Below are 19609 nucleotides of genomic sequence, written 5' to 3' on the forward strand. Positions count from 1 at the left end.
ATGCCCCAGACCTAGCACCCTGGGGAGCTTCTCAAACGTCCACATCATGCTTCCCATAGCATCCTCTGTGCCTGCATGACTTCTGGATTTACCTTCCCAAGATGTTTTAATGTGTATCATTTATTTGGGAGGGGAGGGAAATAACTGGATTTCTTTTCCTAAATAAATTCTGACTTTAGATTATATGGTTTTATACACTCACACAAGTCTTGTTTCCTTCACAAAGACGTTAAAAAATATATGTTTGGTTACCTGATTAGAGGTATGTTTGGGGAGAGGGAGCAAATTATCCTCACTGGAAAGGGATATATGGAAAAGAAAAGAGATTTGGTGGTTAAAGCATAAAAACAAAGGGAATGGAAGACAAGTGGAATGAGAAAATCCAAAGATGAACAAAGACAGAAAAAAAAAAAAAAAAGAAAAAGGAGAGTGGAAATGAAATCAGTTCCATGCACACTACAAAGCAGGTCTGTCTCTGGGAGGGAATCTGATCTATATGTGAAAACTGATCTATATATGAAAATTGCAAACTATGAGCAGTTCTGGTGCGTTTCCAAACGCAGATACACACACAATTCCCCGAGGGAGGATTTGCTGGCGGAGGCGGTGTTACTCCGGCTGTAAAATGCTAATCCCTCTGCCGCGGGTGTCCCTCGCAAGCCGTGTCCCCTCCGATGACTCGGGGGTTCCTGCAGGCTGTGAGACGGCCGGCAGTGCCTCCTGGAGCCCTCCAGCGCCGGGCTGCAGCTCTCCAGCCTGGTGCCCTTGCCGATAGTGCGGTATCAGTACAGAAAATGATGTGCGCGCTGCACATCAGCGCCTGGAGCTGTCATTGCCGGGAGACAACCAAACACAAGGGCTTTGGTTTGTAGACACAGCCCTCCCACACCACCCCGCCCCGACCCCGCAACCCTGCGTTTTTCTCCGTCTTTGCTAACGGGCTGGGTTTGGTGAACTCGGAGAGTCCTCGCGGGGAGCACGCGTGTCCCGCCCGGGGCAGCCCTGTCCGCAGCGGAACGTGGGGACCGGCGGCCCTCGCCCCCACAACGAGCAGCACGATGGCTTCGCGTCCGAGGGGGAATCCTTTTCCGTGCGTGCATCAGCGGGGCTGTCGGCGACAAGCAAGCGACCTGCCCCAACCCCCCAACCCGAGGGCAGGAGGAGCGCCCCGGGGCGGCTGCAGCCCCCCGGCTGGCACGGCTTGCTTCGGGGCGAGAAGCGGGCTCTGGCTCTAGCTCTGCGTTTCACCCCTCTCGCCCGAATATAATCGCTTTCCCCCGCGTTCCTAATCGTCTCTCTGTCTGGATCCTGTCCGGATTCTAACTGAGAAACGAAATCACCGTTAATTAGGAGGTGATCACAGGAGGGCCCGGCAAGGACCCCTCCAGGCGAGCAGCGCCGCAGCGTTACCTGGGCCGCCTGGGCTCGGGGCACCAGCCGGGGCTCGTTTCTCGTGATGACTCAGGAGGGGAGGAGGAGATATATGGAAGTCAAGGGAGGCCCCTCTCTGTCATCTCCAAAAGATGTTTAACAGTGCAACAGGTTAGTAGCTACTCCCCTGCCTTTCTATACAGGTAGGTGCCTGAGCCCTTGTTTCTTTGCACTAGGGAGATGGGGAATTTGCTCAATGCGTCACATGCCCTCATTTGTACTTCTTCCAGGTGGTTTTCTAGGTTTTGTAACTCCCGGGCTGTGAGATCCTCCCAATAAGCTTTTAATTTCCTTAAAGGAAGCAGTAATAGTTGGGGGGCAGAGGAGTTTATCTTTCCCCAAGCAGACCGGAGACCTTGGCTTCAAATCCTTAAGATCTATAAGGCTCCTTTAGAGCTGCACTGCTCTCGTTTCCTTTGGGATCTGACTGGGCGATTCCCACCTCTCCCTGGTGCGTAGCAAAAATAAGCTTTTTTTTTTAAGCTTCTTTCGAAAGCAAAAACAAACAAAAAAGATGTCAAGTGGCTAAGGAAAGAAGCTTGAAAAAGGTGAAGTGCCATTTCTCTGTGCCCCTGCCAAACAGGCCTGCCCGTCTCGGCCTGGGCTAGCCGCTGGAGAAGCAGCTTGTCTTTCTTTGAGCCCTCTTCCCTGCAATACAGACACCGCTCTGTAGCGCCGTCCCCCCTGCCCCCAGTCTGTCTTCGCTTGCGGGGAGGTGGAGGGCTTATCTCTTTGCAATGATGGTTGCGATCTGCAATGCAGACACTCAGAGTCTCCGCATGCCCCGGGGCAGGCTCCGGGTTCCCCTCCATTCTTTGCCTTTGGGTGGGGACCGGCGAGGAGGCGGAGGTGGGGAGAAAGAGTGTTAAATGTGGGGGTGGGGGGTGTCTGCCAAGCCCTGTCCAGCTCACCGGGCGGCCCTGCTCAGGCCTTCTGGCCCCGGGGGGGAAACCAGGCTCTTCCTCCCACCCCCCAGCAGGGAGGGGTGTGCTGACAGCAACGGCCTGACACCCACCGCGGCACCCAGGAGCCAAGTTGGGAAGCGGGGCCTGGTGTCCTTGCCCTCCCCCACTCCCTGAATACCCCCAAAGCCCCTCCCCTCCAATCAACTGACTTTTAACATGACAATGGCCATGACAATCCCTTCTAGCCAAGGCCAGGCTGGGAGGACATAAAGCATCCCCCCACCTCCGCCTAATGGGGTACCTGCCTGCAGCCTCCACCGCCAGCTCGCCGCCTGCTCGGGGCTGGGGGTCCCGGCCCGGCCATGAGTGCCCACCTGGCCATGCCGCCCTATCTGCCCTACCCCGGCGCGGTGAGGTATGGGGACTATTACTGGCTCTCTCCAGGGAGCATGGACAGCGTGCCCGCCGAGGAGGCTCCGGCGGCGGACGCCCTCCCCTTCCCCGCGGCGGAGAAGACGCCCAGCCACCCAGGTACGCGCCCCGGCCCGGCCGACCCCGGGGAGCGATCGGGCTGCCCTCGGCTGGGGGGTGGTTGTGTCCCTTGTCCCTCCTGCCCCGGGGGTAAGGGGGGATGCTAGTGCTGCCGGCGGCCCCCCGCCCCGGCGAGGATGCGACGGGCGCTGCTCCGCGGCTGCCCCGCGGGAAGCGGCGGCGGGAGCCGGGCGCGGCTGCCAGCGGCCCCTGTGTCCAGACGGGACGAGGCAGAGGTGCGAGCAGAGAGGGGTCTCGGTTCCACTGCTCCGAGGGTGCCTGTGCCCACCTCTCCGCGCCGCGTTGCCTGCGGCTGCGGAGCCCCTGCAAGTCCCCAGGGCACCCGCAATCTTAAATTCTCCTGAGAAGCTGGACCTCGAAGTCTCTGAGTCTCCTCCACCTGACCCTGCTCACCCCAGTTCTCTCTTTTCTCCTCAGATGTCTCTCCGGCTTCCTCCAGCTCTGGGACACTCATCCAGTACACGCCCGACTCTGCCACTAGCCCCACTGCAGAGCGCCCTTCTCCCCATCCCTCTTTCCAGAAGGTCAAGGAGGAAGGTGAGGGTGTGGTGAAGAAGGGCAAGAGCCGCACAGCCTTCTCCCAGGAGCAGCTGCAAATCCTGCACCAGCGGTTCCAGAGCCAGAAGTACCTCAGCCCCCAGCAGATCCGGGAGCTGGCTGCAGCCCTGGGGCTCACCTACAAGCAGGTGAGCATGCTCTGAGCAGCTGAGTCGTATCCCTGGGAAATGATCTTGCAAGCAGGTTTTTTTTGGTGGTTTTCCTTTTTTCTTAGACCCCAGAGATGAGTTTCTTTCCTGGTCTTGTTTATGCCATTGCTTACGTGAGAGAGCAGAGGGTGTGAAAACTTATGACTCAGTCTTCCTCTTATATTTGGTTCCAGCACTATCCACCCACTCCGTGCAGGTGTTTGAAAGTGCATACAGAGCAGGGCTATGCAGAGTCAGGTTACTGTTCTGTGTGGACATGTGTTGCCTCTGAACGTGAAAAGTCAGATACTTGCACTGCTATGCAAGTTGCCTCTTTTGGTCAGGGTGGCACCTGGGTCTCTCCCTAGAGAGAGGGTCCTTGCCCCACCAGCTACCCGTGTCTGACTGAGGGAATGACTCACTCCTGAGTCAGCACTGATCTTGGCACAGCAGCGAGATGCTGCTGCTGTACAAGCTGCGTTTCTGCGGTTGTCTTGGCCTGTCCTTCGGGTAGGGTTTTTGATGTCATGAAAGATCCCATGGTGATCTGAGGAGTAAGAGTGTTAGTTTTCAAGTCTCAGCTCTGTGATTCTACAGCTACCTGGGTCTGCTGCATATTGTTAGCTGCTGAAATTATGTACAGTATTAGAAGCTAAGCAGAAACTGGGTTGTAGTAGAAGGCAAAACATCTTTAGCTGTGTAGTAAGCTCTGAGAACGAATTTCTAATGCCCTGTGTTCCTTTCCCCATCACTTCTAGGTGAAAACATGGTTTCAGAATCAACGGATGAAATTTAAACGTTGCCAGAAGGAAAGCCAGTGGGTGGAAAAAGGGGTGTATCTACCACAGGTGAGAGAATTCCCCCTTCCAGTTCACCACCAGTCACGGTTCCTCCAGTCTGTGGGGAGAAGTGCACCATGTCCAACCTGCTAACTCACACAATGCACAGGACTCGATATTACCAAGCCAGTTGTATTTCTCGTAATAGGGCTTACAGTGGCATCTATTTTAAGCCTGCCCTGGCACTGAAAGAGCTTTGTTTCCAGTCCACTTAACTCTCAGTTGAGACTAGATAGAAAACAAAATGGCCAAAGAGGGCCAGCAAGGCTACTCATGCTGTTTCTTTCCCCAGCGTGGTGCTCCCAGACGTTTTGAGTTGGAGATTACTAACTTAAGACCTTGTCATCTCTGCTATTATTAGTCTATTGCGAGGACAATGAGTACAAAAAAGACATCGTTGTTTGGCTGGGGGGAGGGGGCAGGGGAGAAAGGAGGACCCATCCAAAAGAATGGGCGCAGCTGGTGCGGTGCTCTGCATTACTGAACAGCCTTCCCTGTCTCTCCTAGAATGGGTTTCATCAGGCTACGTACCTCGATATAACCCCCACGTTTCACCAGGGCTTCCCTGTCAGTGCCAGCAGAAACCTTCAGGCTGTGACCAACGTGCACCAGGCTTACAGCAGTGGCCAGACTTATGGGAATGGGCAGAGCCTGTACTCGTTCGTGGCTGTGGAGGATGAGGGCCTGTTTGGAAAAGGTGGGACAAGCTGCAATACCCAGCAAGCCATGGGTTTATTAAGCCAGCAGATGAACTTCTATCACGGCTACCCTGCCGATATGGATTATGTCAGCCTGCAGTCGGAAGATGCCTACGGCTTCCAGAGTACATCTGACAGTGTCGCATCGTTCTCGAGCTCTCCTGTACGGCATCAGTACCAGGCCCCTTGGCATCCCCTGGGGACCCAGAGTGGCTATGAGTCTTAGGTCTAAGTATTTTTTTTTTTCTCCCTTCTCCTGTTTTCTCTCATGGGGTATCTAGGGTCTTGACTCAGGGACCCAGTTTCTTTTCCTTTCTCTTGCCCCCCTCTCCCCTACTCCTGTTTTAACCATTGGTGGGGCTTAGCACCCTGCTGCCTTGGGCTAGTTTTCTGTTTAAAGGCACCTGTCTGTTCATAGCTAACCCTTGGCAAGGGTGTTTTGTGTGTAGATACATGAAACTCCATTCATGAAGGGGAATGTGCAATGCCACAGCCAGGAGCAGCAGAGGTCGTAAAGGTCTGTTTGCTGGCCAAGTCTCACCTTCCTCTGCTGCCTCTTTAGCAAGTGATGTCTGATCCTTGCCCTGTGTGTCTTGCAGCAGAGCTTTGTGGGAGAAGAAAACCCTGTGCTTCAGCATATTTCTGCTAGAAATACCCTGTTGCCGCCCAGAATCTTTCCTGCTGTCTTGCCTGTTTCTGTTGCTACCTCAGTCAGCTAACTGCTAATCTGCATCCTCTCCTCCCTTACCGAAAAGCTACGTGAGACCATCTGATTTCAGATGACTTGATCCAGTTACTCTCAGCAACTCCTCCTGGAGGGGTCAGCACCTGCCTACCCCTTGCCTGCTGCCCTCCTGTGTACATAGGGCAGTTGAGAGGAGGGGAGGAGCAGAGGAGAGAAAGTGGGGTAGAATATTGCCCATATCTCACGTGGAAACTTTGGTTTCCAAAGCTGCTAACTTACTTGTGCCTGTCAACTCATTTAGGATGGTGTCTCTGGGACTGTCCCCACCCACTTTAGATCTTGCCTTTCTACATCTCTCTGCTGAGATGCTGTTGGCTTGTCCCAACCTGCAAATTGCGGCAGAGGGCAGCCCAAAGTACCATTGTTGGAAGTGTGAGGAGTGGCTGTGTGTGGTCATCTTTGGAGCGGTGAGAGCAGTCTGCTTATCTGTACGTGATGGTCCCCTAGCACTTCACAAACACAGCACCATGCAGTGCAGCTTTCTCTGGGGTAGAGGCAGGCAGCTAGGTAAAGGACTTGGTTATTTTAAAGGTGATGTTTAATGTCACTTATCCTGGAACCTGGATGTTGGGTACGGGGAATCCTGTTGGGTCCCAGAGGAGTTGTCACCCAAGGGGCTAGAGCAGGATGGTTCCCCACTCTCTTTAATCCCAGTTTTAAGAGTGCAAGCTAGCAGGATTTTTGTCCCTTCCCCAAGGCTTAGTTGGATCTCTTCTGTATTATTCTGCTGAAAAGGGCACTGGCTGCCTCATCTGACTTGAGTACCAAGCTCTGGGGGAGGCAAGAAGTTTACAGAAACCTAATTAGACAAAATGAGGAAAACACCAATTAAAATTTTCAGTTTCTTTTTTTAAAAATAATCGAGTCATCCTTTCCCATGTGGAGAAACTGGAAGTCAGCTTCAACTTATTAAACTGACTTTTTTTACAAGATGTGGAATTGCAGAGCCCAGTCTGCCACTGCCCAAAAATACAAAATGGCATGAGCTGGCAAGAGTAAATAAGATGGTAAAAGCATAAATATTTCTGTGGTAGAGTTTTTTTGTGGTTAGTGCACAATTTTTACTGCAACCCTGTCTTCAAATGTCTGCACAAGGGTTGTATGTTGTAGTTAAACTTTTGCTGCAAAGGAGGCGAACTTTTGTTGTTGTTCCAGAATAATTTTTCCCAAAATGTATTTTCTTGCAGTGATCTCAAGCATGTTTTATGTTATGTGCATGTTGTCTTTTATTACTTTGTTTCTGCTTAATGTTCTTGCAAACTTGTTTGAATTGAAAATAAATTACTTTATTTTAACGTTTAAACAGTGTTGCCAGCTTGCATTGGAGCAGCCTGCTATGAGAATGGTTTTTCTGCACAGGTTAGACCAGCAGTACTGAGGAAAAAAGTAATCCTACTGTGTTTCTCCCAGAAGGAGGATCAAGCAACGGTTTAAAAGGATAGGTCACAGAAGTCCATCACCTTTGTTTTTAACAGGCAGGTGTGTTGCCCAGTGCAAGGTGGGGGGCTTCAGGGGTAGGCAACTGGACTGCTGGCTGCTGGCTTGCAGTGATGTGCAGCCCTGTAACATGTTTGTATTAGTCCTTAAACTGCAATGCTTCGAAATAACTATGTAAGTATGAGGGTAGGAGCAAAAGAAAGTGTCTCTTGAGATTGTGTGGCTACCTGCTGCTGCTCCAGAAGACAGAGGACTGGAAGTCCTGCCTCACTGAGGCTGCAGCTCTCTTGGGCTTCTTGTGCTAACCTCAAATGGCAGCAGAAGTTTGTGTATAAGTAACTGAATCCTGCCTCCGGCACTGAAACAAAGACTTATTTTTTTTTCCCTGCTTTGCCCCAAGACTGCATTTATCTCCTCTTGGCAGCTGGGAGTAACATTTTAAAAAGTACTGAAACATGTGAGATGGACATTGGGACTGAAGCAGTGCATCAGCAGCCACCAATTTAGAGACTCTGTGAACCTCTTTCTGCTCAGTGAGCTTTGGTTCATCAGAGCCTTGCTGTCCTTATATACCTCTTTCTTTGAACAACTGTGCAACTTGCATGCAGCCAAGGCCTGCAAGTGTCCATGGACAGAGCACTAATGGAACAAAGCAGCTGTCTGTGTTCAACGGCTGGTGCTACTGCTGTGTCAGCAGAGCCAAGCGCCTTTTAATAGCCATAGTTTAAACAAGCAAAAATGATCTGTTTGGATTTAATCCCAGGTTCCTTAAACTACAGTACACCACCAAAGCTTTTCATCTGTCTGAAAGGGGTAGTTCAAAAGGTATTCCCACTGAGCAGAATTAGCTAAACTGGCAGCTGACTGCTCAGGCTCAAACTGCCACAGGTCCCTTGCTGATCAGAACATGCTTGTGTGGGTGCCAAAGCATGTCTGCTTTCCTTTTGCAATACTGTAATGCTCTGCTTCCTAGGGTGAGGTGGAATGTGTGGAGGAAGGAGAGGGAGTGGAGGTTTGAGCCTGTAGAGGAGGAAGAAAGGCAGGCTGAGTTGTCCATGCGTGGGTTGCCAACCCTCAACAGTAGAAAAACTTAAATCTGGCCTGGAAGAGGAGGGAAATACCAGGTTCACATGGTTTCCTGTATTACAAAACAGAGATTCTTTCTCATCCTGACTTGAATCTCATGTCCCAACATCAGTTTGGATGAATTCTGGATAATGCTCTAATAGTAGTGTTAATTTCAACAATTCCCTTGAATAAACAAAGTTGAACCATATACCTATAAAAGTTATAGATACTAAAGCCTTGCCTTTCAGCTTTAAAATTGGCAACTTCCAGGGTTTTTTGGTGTTTTTTTTTGTTGTGGTGGTGGTGGTGGTGTTGGTTTTTTAGCATCCAAACTTAAGCTCTAAAGAAATACACAAGGTGTGTGGGTCTTTGCAGAATGATTGCAGAGGATGCTTGCTACAGATTACCTGTGTTGCTTGGGCATGTTTCTCTTCCATGTTTCTGCCACAAGTGTAAGGAGGTAGCCAGAGCTCTGCTGGCAGATGTCTTCCTGCAGAAACAGATATTGTTGCTAAAATAGCCCTGGGACTGAGATGACTTGCTCTGCATGCTGTGGTTTGTGTTACTGCATTTACCATGGGACCATTCTGCAGAAATGGAGCGTTCCTTCACGGGTGTGTTATTCCACTGTTTGCTGAGCCTGAGTTGCACACAGGTTTGGCAAGGACATGTAGTTGCAGAGCTGGAGGGAACATGCAGAGTGGCTCTCATTGGAATTTTGGTGGGTGGGCTGGAAAGGACTGCTAGTAGATCAGGAAAGGCTTCTAGAAGCTGCAGAATGAAGTAGGACTCTGTCTTTCCACAGTGCTGGAGATCTGTTACCTTGACATGCCTGAGTCACCCCACCATGTGAAACAGCTGCACAGGTAATTGCAGCACTACTACCAAAACAGTGGAGCTGCAACTATTCCCTCCAGACTCCTCCCTCCAAAAGGGGTTTATATCAGTTCCTCAACGGAACTCAAAGGAAAGTAAGTGCATGTCAGCAAAAGCCCTTTCTGCTGGGATACATTACATCTCTGTTAAGACTGCTGCTTCTTGTGACTGTGCTACGTAACAGTGATGTCTGCACACTGCAAACATGATTCGCCTCACCAGCAAACCTTTTTAGGATCAAGCTGTAAGCTCATGTGGAGCTCTCTATATGTATTATAGCTTGTGGGAATATACTGCACTTTCACGGTATCTCTGCAGCGTCAATATTCCAGTTTGTCAACGCTGCAGGTGTATCTCCAGTAGTGCAGAGAATCACATCCAAACAGAAGCACAGACTATGTAGACCAGGATTTATTCTCTAGTTTACTGGGTTCCAGCCTTTGCTGGCCCACAGGTAAAATACCAAGCAAGCAGAGTGGTGCAAGCAACCTTATTCCTCGCTCTCTCTGTCAATGTGGCCTGCAGCGATGTTTTACAAGCTACACATTTCTTCTGAGTGGCCCATGAGCAAGGGCTCACAGCCCCAGTTGTCTCTCCAGTGCAGATAAAAGGCATGATCTTTGCTTTAATAGGCTCTTCCCTACAGGCATCTGTAAACATTATATTTAGTTATCTAACTACACTGCATGACTCAAATGCTGAGCTAACAGGGTTTTGGAAATTTTCAGTAAAGGATTGCCACATATCTCTTGCTTGGCCCATCATTGGTGGCCAGCAGCATCTTGGCTGATACTGAGCAGTCAAGAGGCATGAATGACCCAAAATCATGGCACTGGTCTTACACACACAAAAAAAAAAAAAAAGTTTTTCCTTTCCTGTGAGGGTCATGTTATCTGCACGCTGTCCAAAGTTTTGAAAAGCACCCTCAGGTCGTATCTGTGAATCTCTTTCATAACCAGGCTAGAATTAATTTGTCATGCTTAATGGAAGTCCATCTGCTCACAGAGAGGGTGTGTCTCTAGCAGCTGGGCTGTGTCTGAATCATTAAATCTTTTACAAATTACAACATCGGGACTGCTGCCTTGGGTGAGCCCCAAGATCCATCCAGGTCATTGATAGATACTAGGGAAAGACCAGAAGAGAAAGCAAGTCCCCAGTGTCCTCTCTGGCTGGCGGTGGCTGAGGGACTGCCTGTAACAGGATCTGCATTCCTGATGTTATTTCACAGAGCATTGGGAATGCAGCTCCTGATACAGCAGACATTAATGAACTCCCTTCCTGGAAGTTGCTTACTTGCCTGTTTGAATTGCTGCAGGCTTTTGGTCTCCAGAACCACTTGTGGCAATAAGCTGTGTCTTTGAATGGTGGCCTCTGAAAAATTTTATGGGTCCCTTGAGGAAACTGCAAGATTTAGTAGTGTTTGTTAGCACAGCTTTGCTGAAGGTCAATAGTAGGAAGATCGCAGCTGTTGCTCTTACAGCCAGCATCCTTCTGCAAGCCAGTCCCAGAGACTTCACACCAAGATCCTGCCTGTCCTAAAGCATCCCTGAAGGAACAGGGCATGACAAATTACTCCTTTTCCAGAGTATTATTAGTGAGGAGCAGTCACAAGCTCAACTTTTTCACCTACAGCAGCCTTTGATGCGGTGGCTTGGAAAGGTTCCAGATAATATTCAGGTTAGTAGCAGCGCTGTGGGCTCCAGAGGAGCTGAAAAAACTCCTCCCACTCATATGAGAGCCCTGATAATTGCTGCTATTGTAGTCCACCTTCAGATGTTAACCAGCACCTTTCTCAATCGATCCCCACCCCTCTGATGGTGCAGTGGTTGCAAGAACATGTCTTTCCCAAGCTTAGGCACTTGCTGCGTGTAGGGCATGTGTTTGGGCTGTGCTTTAAAATGGATCTCCAAAATGATATGATTTAGAAATTTGCCCTCCAGAAAGCTTTATTTTTCCCCAAATCATGCTGGTCATACAGTTTACAGTACAGCTTTATAAACAGTGTAGCCGAACAACCAAAGAGTCAAAGAGTGGCTGCATGAGGGAGTGGGGGTGGCAACAAACTGCTGCGGGGCACAGGGACAAGAACCAGCTTTGCCAACAGAAGACCATGCCTCTTACTACACCAGTTGCAGACATCAATTGCCTTCATTTTATGCTCTTTTTTTTTAACCATGACAGTTACTTGCATTAAGATAAAGTCATTGTCATCATCAAAGAGTGATAGAAAAACTGTGACTCAATAACAGGGGCTCTGTTATTAGATATACTTCGATACACACATCTGTTTTTAGATACTTAGAGACTTATACAGTATTAAGTTTAGAAATGATGGTACCTCTATGTTTCAGCCAGTCCCGGTATTAAATATTGTTGTGTAGGGGAAATTCTTAAGGTGGGTGGTAGTTACTCACTTCGTCTTTGACTCTAGGTATCTGGCATTGCCAAAAGTCATGAAGCTGATCCACACAGAAAAATCTCTCTTTATAGTTTCAGAGTCAAATCAGTAATAACAATGGCATAAGGTTGCTATGGCTATTTATGTTCCATCTGGATTTCATATTGCAATGCTCTATTACAGTGGAAAAAAGATACAGAAAAAATACATAATCCATCTTTAAAAATATTTTATTATTTGCCAAATTGAATGCACTGTTTGGTTTTCTTGAGGGGAGGCACAGAAGGATACAGACTAGAACAAAGGGTTTATTTATCATTTTGATGCTTACAAGATCATCTTACCAGCCTTTCTGCAAGCTACTTGTCACATCTCCCTTCACTAGACACTTTATCAATTTTATACCTTGTGGCTCACCTACAGAACTGGTGGTCTAACTATCAGATGGATGCCTGGCGTGTGACAATAACTTCTCCAACTTCAGTGAAAGGTACGTGACCAGCACCTCTCCATACAGCCCATGGCTTCATGTGTTATGTATACACAACTGCACAATGATATGTATAGATGAGATCCCCAAAGGAATCTGTGCCTTCTCTGAGACAAGTTACAATAATTTAGAAGATCCAGGGGACAATCTAGGTAGCCAGATCTTGGTCTTGCTATAAGGGAACTTGGTTGTCTGTGCCAGTAAAGAAGGGTGTGGGGGTGTGTGTGCATGTGTAAGGGCATACGAATGAAGGGCTGCATGTACACATATGGGCGAACAGGTATCTGCATGTCTGTGTGCCTGTACATGCTTGCAGGCACATATTTGGATGCTGAAACAGGTTCTAGCTACATGATGCCCCTGAGTGGGAGAGCAATTGAATAACAAAGGGAGAGATGAGAACAAGGTTTGATTCCCAGGTGCCCAAGTACCCCACATCCACAGTGCTTAGGAATGATAGAGATGGTGGCCAGCAGTGGTTGGGAAAGGAGCCCCAAAGGTGGCCGAGTGGTGAAAGTTACAGCCGTCACCTGTCTTTGCGCCCAGATATTCCACGCTGCCAGGACAGCTGTGGTAAAAGTCTACTTTGTGCTGGGCAATGAAGCCCACTGTCTGCTGGACGCTGCAGGTGCCCCCACCTTTGCCAAAGACTCCTCCATCCTCGCTGGTCACAATTGTGTAAGCGTTCTGCCCTGCTCCGTAGTGCTGACGGGGGGGAGGCATGGTTTGGATGTTGCTGGCTGCGGTGATGGGGTAGCCCTGGTGGAATTTGGGGTGCACGTCCAGGTAAGCACTTGGCTGGAAGCCACTCTGAAAGGGAAAGACAGTGAGTCAGAACACATAGCTTCTCCACTGGTGCCCACAGGCCTGACACGCACTGGGGCTCTGTCCCTTCACATTTCATGTTGTCTCTTGATCAGCAGCACTGGCATGGGAGGGCAAGCCCATAGCTCAGGGGTGGATACACAGTCATGTGTGTGTATATATATATATATATATATGAGGAAAACATTTTTCCTCTGGAAGCATTTCAGTGGCATAGTCAGCCCATTGCTAGGCTACCTACAGAACATGGAGAGTTGTGCCAAGTCTGTGCATCTGCACTGAACAAACCAGAAGGCAGGGTATGCTGATACTTGATGCTTAAGTTGCTCCTGTGGAGGAAATATATCACAGGCCTTATCTGCCCAGATAAATGCTGAGCCACGTGCTATGTTCTTACTTGTGTGAGGCACTGAGCCCGTTCAGTCCACAGGCTATGCTTCTGGCACCTTTTCAGTTTCATCCTCCGGTTCTGGAACCAAGTCTTCACCTGGGTGGGGAAGGGAGAGCAGAGAAAAGATCAGCAAAGGAGAGGGAAGAGCAAACGTTATCAGATTTACAAGCAGCAAAGAGTGACCAGATGGCATAGATATATGGGCAGCAGCAGATAAAGCCCTTTCAGAGCTCCCTGGGGTTGCTGCCAAGGGGAGATGTCTGTCTAGCAGCCTCAGCAGGTGGCTAGTGCATCTGCATGGTGGGGGGAGGGAGCAGCATTATGGCCACGGGACAGTTATAGCTGTGACAAATCGACTCATTTCAATCATGGAGATGAATGACTGGTACAAATTAGACCCACCCAGGTCTCTACAAGCCTCCTGCGCTACAGGCAAACTTGTAAGACGCTGTTTCTGCACGCTTGTGAGAGGAGAAGGGAGGGGCTTGCTCCTTGCACCCAGCAGCTCCCAAATTCAAAGCTCCTTGCTGGGGTGAATTCCAGAGCCGTTTCCCCCCAGGGCTGTGTCTGCGCTGTGAGAGCAGCCTTTGCAGGGATGTGGATTGAAGGAAAGAAGGGATTGCCCCACCCGTCTTGTTCCTGACAGAACCAGTTCAGTGTGTGCGTGTGTATGTGTGCACCTACAATGCACATACAACTTTTTTAGTCCCAGGGCATCCCCGGGCATCCAGGTCATCATGCCCAGCTCTGAGATTCAAATTCCAGGAAGATTTTGGACACGTAACTGCAAGCACTTGTGCCCCCTCTGCTTTAGGAAAGCATCATTTGAGCCAGCACCAGTTCACTACACGCAACCTAACTGGAGATCAGCAGAGGCCCTGAAGGGCTGCGATGTATGAACCTAGCAGTACCCACATGGAGGGGGGAGCGGGTGTCAAGCGGCCAGGCAGTGCTGAGTGTGGGACATTATTAGATATTGGACAAGATCAGCCCTGGGAAATGTTAGCAATAGCTTTCAACATGTTGCAGCCCTGGAGAACTGATGCATGCCAGGGTTTCTGTGAAGTTCACCAGCGCATGAAAAAAGTCTGTGAAGTTCTGTCAAGCCCAGGGTAGAGGCTGTGTTTGCAATTCTACTACAAGCATTGGCAACAGTACCCTTAACTGACCCCTCACTGGGGAGGCCCCAATGAGGTGCCACCGACTCTCTGTCCCCCAGAAGCGCTTCTGATCTCTGGGCATGAAAAGGCAGGGGAGCAACTGTTAGCTGGCACCTTTGCCTCTACTCTCTGCTGGGGACTCATCTCTCTATCCTGTCACTGCCTTATGTGACCGTTCAGCCGCTGCGTGGCAGATATACCATGGGTCAAATTCTCCGTGTTCACCTGCTTGTAGGTGAGCCCCAGGGCAGCAGCCAGCTCCCGGATCTGCTGGGGGCTGAGGTACTTCTGGCTCTGGAACCGCTGGTGTAGGGTTTGCAGCTGCTCCTTGGAGAAAGCCGTCCGGCTCTTGGCCTTCCTCACCCCCTCCCTGCCATCTTCTCTGCCCTTCTGAGACTTAGCCGTAGGCTGTGGGGATGAGGATGCTGAATGTGGGCTGGTGGCTGAATCTGGTGTGAATTGGCTGAAATTCCCAGAACTGGACGAAGCTGGGGATACTTCTAGAAATAAAAAGACAATGGGAAAAGGTATAAGACATAATGCACAGCTGTATGGGTATGAGCATGCTCCCTGCCTGCCATAGAGCTCTTTGCCTACCAGACAGGGGGTTTCTTGAAGCAAAGGCTTGTGTCACCCTCCTTCCTTCATGGATCTGTGAACACAGACAAGCCCACTGACCACATGCCACAGACCATCCCACTGCTGGAAATGTGTAGAGGTAGAGGGACCTATCTGGCTGAGGGGGGCTTCTGGCGAGAGAAGAATGAAGGAGAGAAATTTGACATGGAAGTGGGGAGGGAGAGAGGAAAGGTGGATGTGTGACAGGTGAGAAGAGCCAGTAATCCTGTACCAGGGACATGGGGGACAAAACTCAAGAGCGCAGAGGAATGTGTCCAAGCCCCTTCTCATTTGTCCCAGTACATGTCTTAAGGGGTCTCTGCTGAGGACAAAGTTGAGATAAAGATCTAAAGGAAAAACTTCCTAAACAGTCTGGGCTACTAGTCCAGACAAAAGCTGCCAAGATGCAAAGTCATTCAGGCTGCCTGAATAGGAAAATGCTAACAAGAGAGATTACCCCAGCACTGTTCTGTCAGGTGCCTGGTTGCTGGCATCTGTGAGAGGCTGAGACCTTCTCAGGCCAGCCCTGGCTGAAGGGCTGTGATGCCAGTCTTCCCCCTTTCCCACAACTGCAATGATAAATCTGTCCATCCCTCCTTCCTCCAGCTGCTCCTCTGCAAACCCTTCTGCATGGTCCATCCCCTCTCCTACTACTGACATTTCAGAAAGGGGTGCAGTGAATGGGGCAGTGCCATTTTCAGTACACACCTTCTGACTACTGAGCCCAACCAATAGCTCCTAATCTCCTTCCTAGTCACCCTGAGAGCTGTGACTCTGAAGCCCACTGAGATACCCTCCTCAACCTCCTGAATGCATGTCCAATGCAAAGTACTGATGCCCTCCTGAGGAATGGGCTCCCCATCCACCCTACCAAACCCTTCCTTCTTCTCTCCTAAGCTGAGAGGCTACTAAGCAATCATTCGAAAGCCTTGAGGTGTTGCTGGGCCTCAGAAAGGTGGCCATGTCTGCGGTATCTTTTCCCTTGTTACCCTCCTGACAGAGGCACATCTGTCTTTGTAGTGCTTGTCACTCTAGGGTTGCCTGCTCTTATAGACCTGCTCTTGGCTATTTCCAATCCCTAGGAGATGGTAACCAGCCAGAGCACGGGCTGTGTGGGGAGGCAGATGTGTAGTGGGGCAGGTTTCTGGTGCTGGGGAGCAGGGCCATGAGGATTACAAAGGGATTCTGCCTACAAGGAGAAAGGGGCTGTCAACAGAAGAGGTGCAAAGGCCTGAGATGTTATGCGCATGGGGGTAGACTGCAGAGCCTGAGAGGAAGCTGAGCATCTGCGACCTGGATGCACGGGAAGCTAAAATTTCGCGTGGGACCCCAGAATGCTTGGCTCCTGCAGGCTGTGCAGTAAAAACCTTATGGGTAGGAAGTGAGCATGCTGAGAATGTGGGCTTGGAAAATAGGAAAGTCTTCTTTTAGACAGGAGCCATGGCAAGACGCCATAGAGCTAAAGCTCCCACACGTTCCTGCTCGGCCTGTCATCCCAAACCCCCATGTCGTTTACCACCTGCAGCTTGAGCTCAAGACAAAGGAGCTCCCTCTCCCATGAGAAGAGAGTGAAGGAAAGAGGAAGCAAGAAACACAAACAGCAGTGCAACAGACATAAACATGAAAACCTAAGACAGACCCACTCTCACAAGCCCTTGACATCTGTAGGCCTTTGCTTCCACGACTGGGCTCTCTCTGTAGAGAGAGGCACCAGAGGAGAGTGTTTGAATACGGGTTTTAAGTCTATATACCAGGCCCATTGGGGGCACGAATGAGTCAACCTGCTTGCTGTCTTTCTGGTGCAGGCAGCAGGCAGAGAACCTAAGCCTTTCTCCAAACTACATGCCAAGTAGCCACATGCCAAGTAGCCACCAGTTACTCTGCCCGAGCCTGTAGCTCGCTATAGCATCTGACAGCTTGAAACCGGCACTCCAAAAGCTCGCTCTCCTCCCACCCATTAACCGTACAAGAGCTTTACCCCGCTGACCATACAATGGGGCTGGGCGAAAACCTCCTTTCATCAGCTATTCTGTTGCCACTCACTGGAGTGGGAGAGGAATGGCAGGGGCAGAAAATGCCACCACAGTAGGGCCTGGGTCTTTTTTGCAAAGAGGGAAAGGCAAGGCAACAAGAGCATGGAAAGGAGAGGGAAATAGAGAGAGGAAACCGGCAAACTAAAAGAAGCAGAGAGTAACAACGCTGCATTTAAAGGGAGCAGATTTCCCAGCACAGTGATTCAGAGCACGCCTTGGCTCAAGTTTAATGAGCACATGAAGGGCACAAGGAGTTTGTGAGGGGATAAGGGATACCACAAGCAGAATTACCTTCAGGATTTGTTTCTCTCCATAGCACACATGACAGCACTTGACTAAAAGGAGGCCCAGACATTCCTGCCCCGAGAGCCATGAACTTCCATGACACCATGTTGTCACATTGCCCTTCAGCCTGGAGCACAGACCTGCCAGTGCCTGGACTCTGGCAGTCTCTGTTGAGGTTTCAGAAACTGGTTCACAGTCACCAAAGAAAAGTAGCATGGAAAAGTGGTGTGACTGCCCAAGGTCACCCATCCTCCTTGCCAACCACATTGCACTTTGCCCAGCTCACACGTTAGGAAACCAAGGCAGGGAGAGAGAAGAATTTGCTCAAGGTCGTTAAGCGAGTGGGTGACCTGGGACCACAGGTATCCTGGGGATCAGCTCTAGGACTTAGCTGAAATGCCTTACCTGCCGTCTGCCTCTTCCCTCCTGCCTCCGGAGACTGACCGGCACTGGTGGCTCCTGCTGGCCCAGCCGAAGCGGGGACATGTCCTGCCTCCCCCTCCGAGTTCCAGTAAAACTCCAGGTACCCCATGCCAGTCCCGCTGGGGTAAGCCTGGTAGGGGGGCAGAGCCAAGTGTGCACACATGGGGGGCAGATGAAGGGGTGGTTCCCCCACCTTCCAATAGATGCCACCTCCACTTGGGGGGCAGGTCTCACCAGCAAGCTGAGGTAGCCCCGAAGTGTAGATAGGGCGTTACCTTTATAGCTGGCTATACCCTGCCTGGGACTGCAATATCCACCATCCTCTGCTCCTTGAGGTTCTTTGTCATGTTAAAGAGGCTGATTGGCGGGGTGGGGACAGAGCAGGGTGGAGGGGGGGAGAGAAAGCCACACATGGCATCAGGGCTAAAATATGTCCCCTCTGAATTCTTCCTGTTCCGCAGGTTCCTCAGTCACACCTGAGCAGGGGTATGATCCAGAGCCCCAGGAAACCTCCTGCTTGCTTCTTTGGGCTCAGCTCAAATCGCCCTGTCACAAAATAATCCCATGAGCGCCGATGTCCTGTAGAAGAGAGCTGTTCACTGCACTGGGAGAACAAACCCCAACCAATCTCTACCACATGAGAGTGGATGGTAGGTAGATCTGGTGTTGAGCTGCACAGTACCATGCTGAGCAAGCCCTGGCTCCAGGTTATGGGGAGGGTTCTGAGACCTTTGCTTCGTGGCTTTTGTCACATTGACACCCCTACAAGACCCACACACATCCTCCCGACCTAGCAGCACTTCCCACACTCTTGGTGCAGACGTCAGAGATGGAGAAAGGGGGACCTCGGGGCTAGAAACTACATTTTTTTGAAACTGAGAAGGAATTTCCTTCACACAGGCATTTGAGGGAGCCAGCTGAAAATGTGTCTGGCCCATCTTCCACCTGTCTGTTCCAGAGCAAGCTCAGAAACACCGGACAAGGCACATGCAACACCAGATCTCATTTTGCAGAGCAGACTCAGAAATCTCAGCTGACTGGTCTACAGAGGGACAATCAGCAGAGACTTTGTCATTGTGGAAGTAGGAAAAGATTTGGTGCAGATGAGATCCACAGCTAACATATTTGCTCCCCCGTGACCTTTCAAAGACACATTTCATTTGCATAGTCTTGGTTGTGGCCTTTGCCAGGCTGTCCCAGGCTGTCTGAAATAAAGAAGATGAAGTATTTCCTTTAAGGCAGGGTTAGCTGACATTTGCTGACATATGGCCCACCCAAGGGGACAGGCACCTGCAGAGCTGTTCATTAAATAACTAGAGCTAAGTGAGTGAGCCACAGAATTCAGTTACGGGCCTGCAGGTTGGTCTGCTCTATGGACTTGCTCCAATTCCTTCCTCTCAGGAGGTTTTGCTCGGCCTGTGTTTAGGAAGATTTTAGTAGTTTCATCTCGAGAGATGTTGTGAGTCTCTAGCTAACGTCTGTATTTCTCAATGCACAGACATAAGCCGCCGAGTTAATTCAAATATTTCTTGCTAGAACCAGCCCTGCCTTGGCACTAGGACACGTGCGTGTCTCATGTCAGAAGCTCAGAGCTGAGGGTGCAGATCCACAGAAGTATAAAATGATTTAATCTGGACTGTCCCTACACCCCTCTGTGCCTCATTGCTCCACAGGTGCTTGTCGCTGCCTTCTTCCCAAGCCTGTGCTAGCACGCAGTACCTGCCCAACAAGCCAGAGCGGGGAACCTGC

General features: G+C 50.2%; 2 protein-coding genes across 2 annotated transcripts; one reads left to right on the forward strand and one right to left on the reverse strand.

Moving 5' to 3' along the window:
- Nucleotides 1-2698: 2698 nt before the first annotated feature.
- Nucleotides 2699-5717, forward strand: LOC142090378 (homeobox protein NANOG-like). Its single transcript, XM_075168185.1, has 4 exons — nucleotides 2699-2867; nucleotides 3306-3574; nucleotides 4333-4422; nucleotides 4921-5717. The coding sequence occupies exons 1-4, from the start codon at nucleotides 2699-2701 to the stop codon at nucleotides 5335-5337; spliced, it is 945 nt and encodes a 314-aa protein (XP_075024286.1). The 3' UTR covers nucleotides 5338-5717.
- Nucleotides 5718-12572: 6855 nt separating this feature from the next.
- LOC142090430 (homeobox protein NANOG-like) lies at nucleotides 12573-18023 on the reverse strand. The gene is made up of 4 exons (XM_075168326.1): nucleotides 17843-18023; nucleotides 14727-15001; nucleotides 13348-13437; nucleotides 12573-12935 (listed from the first exon to the last, which is right to left on the reverse strand). The coding sequence occupies exons 1-4, from the start codon at nucleotides 18021-18023 to the stop codon at nucleotides 12573-12575; spliced, it is 909 nt and encodes a 302-aa protein (XP_075024427.1).
- Nucleotides 18024-19609: the final 1586 nt, after the last annotated feature.

This window comes from Calonectris borealis, chromosome 1 (assembly GCF_964195595.1).
Source record: "Calonectris borealis chromosome 1, bCalBor7.hap1.2, whole genome shotgun sequence".
Classification (NCBI taxonomy): domain Eukaryota; kingdom Metazoa; phylum Chordata; class Aves; order Procellariiformes; family Procellariidae; genus Calonectris; species Calonectris borealis.

Excerpts from the sequence above, each read along its gene's own strand:
- LOC142090378 (XM_075168185.1), top strand. The coding sequence starts at position 2,699 with ATGAGTGCCCACCTGGCCATGCCGCCCTATCTGCCCTACCCCGGCGCG. Across the intron at positions 3,575-4,332 it reads TGGGGCTCACCTACAAGCAG|GTGAAAACATGGTTTCAGAA; the intron begins GTGAGCATGCTC and ends CATCACTTCTAG. Across the intron at positions 4,423-4,920 it reads AAGGGGTGTATCTACCACAG|AATGGGTTTCATCAGGCTAC; the intron begins GTGAGAGAATTC and ends TGTCTCTCCTAG.
- LOC142090430 (XM_075168326.1), bottom strand. The coding sequence starts at position 18,023 with ATGTGTGCACACTTGGCTCTGCCCCCCTACCAGGCTTACCCCAGCGGG. Across the intron at positions 15,002-17,842 it reads AGGGAAGAGGCAGACGGCAG|AAGTATCCCCAGCTTCGTCC; the intron begins GTAAGGCATTTC and ends TTTTATTTCTAG. Across the intron at positions 13,438-14,726 it reads TGGGGCTCACCTACAAGCAG|GTGAAGACTTGGTTCCAGAA; the intron begins GTGAACACGGAG and ends TTCCCCACCCAG.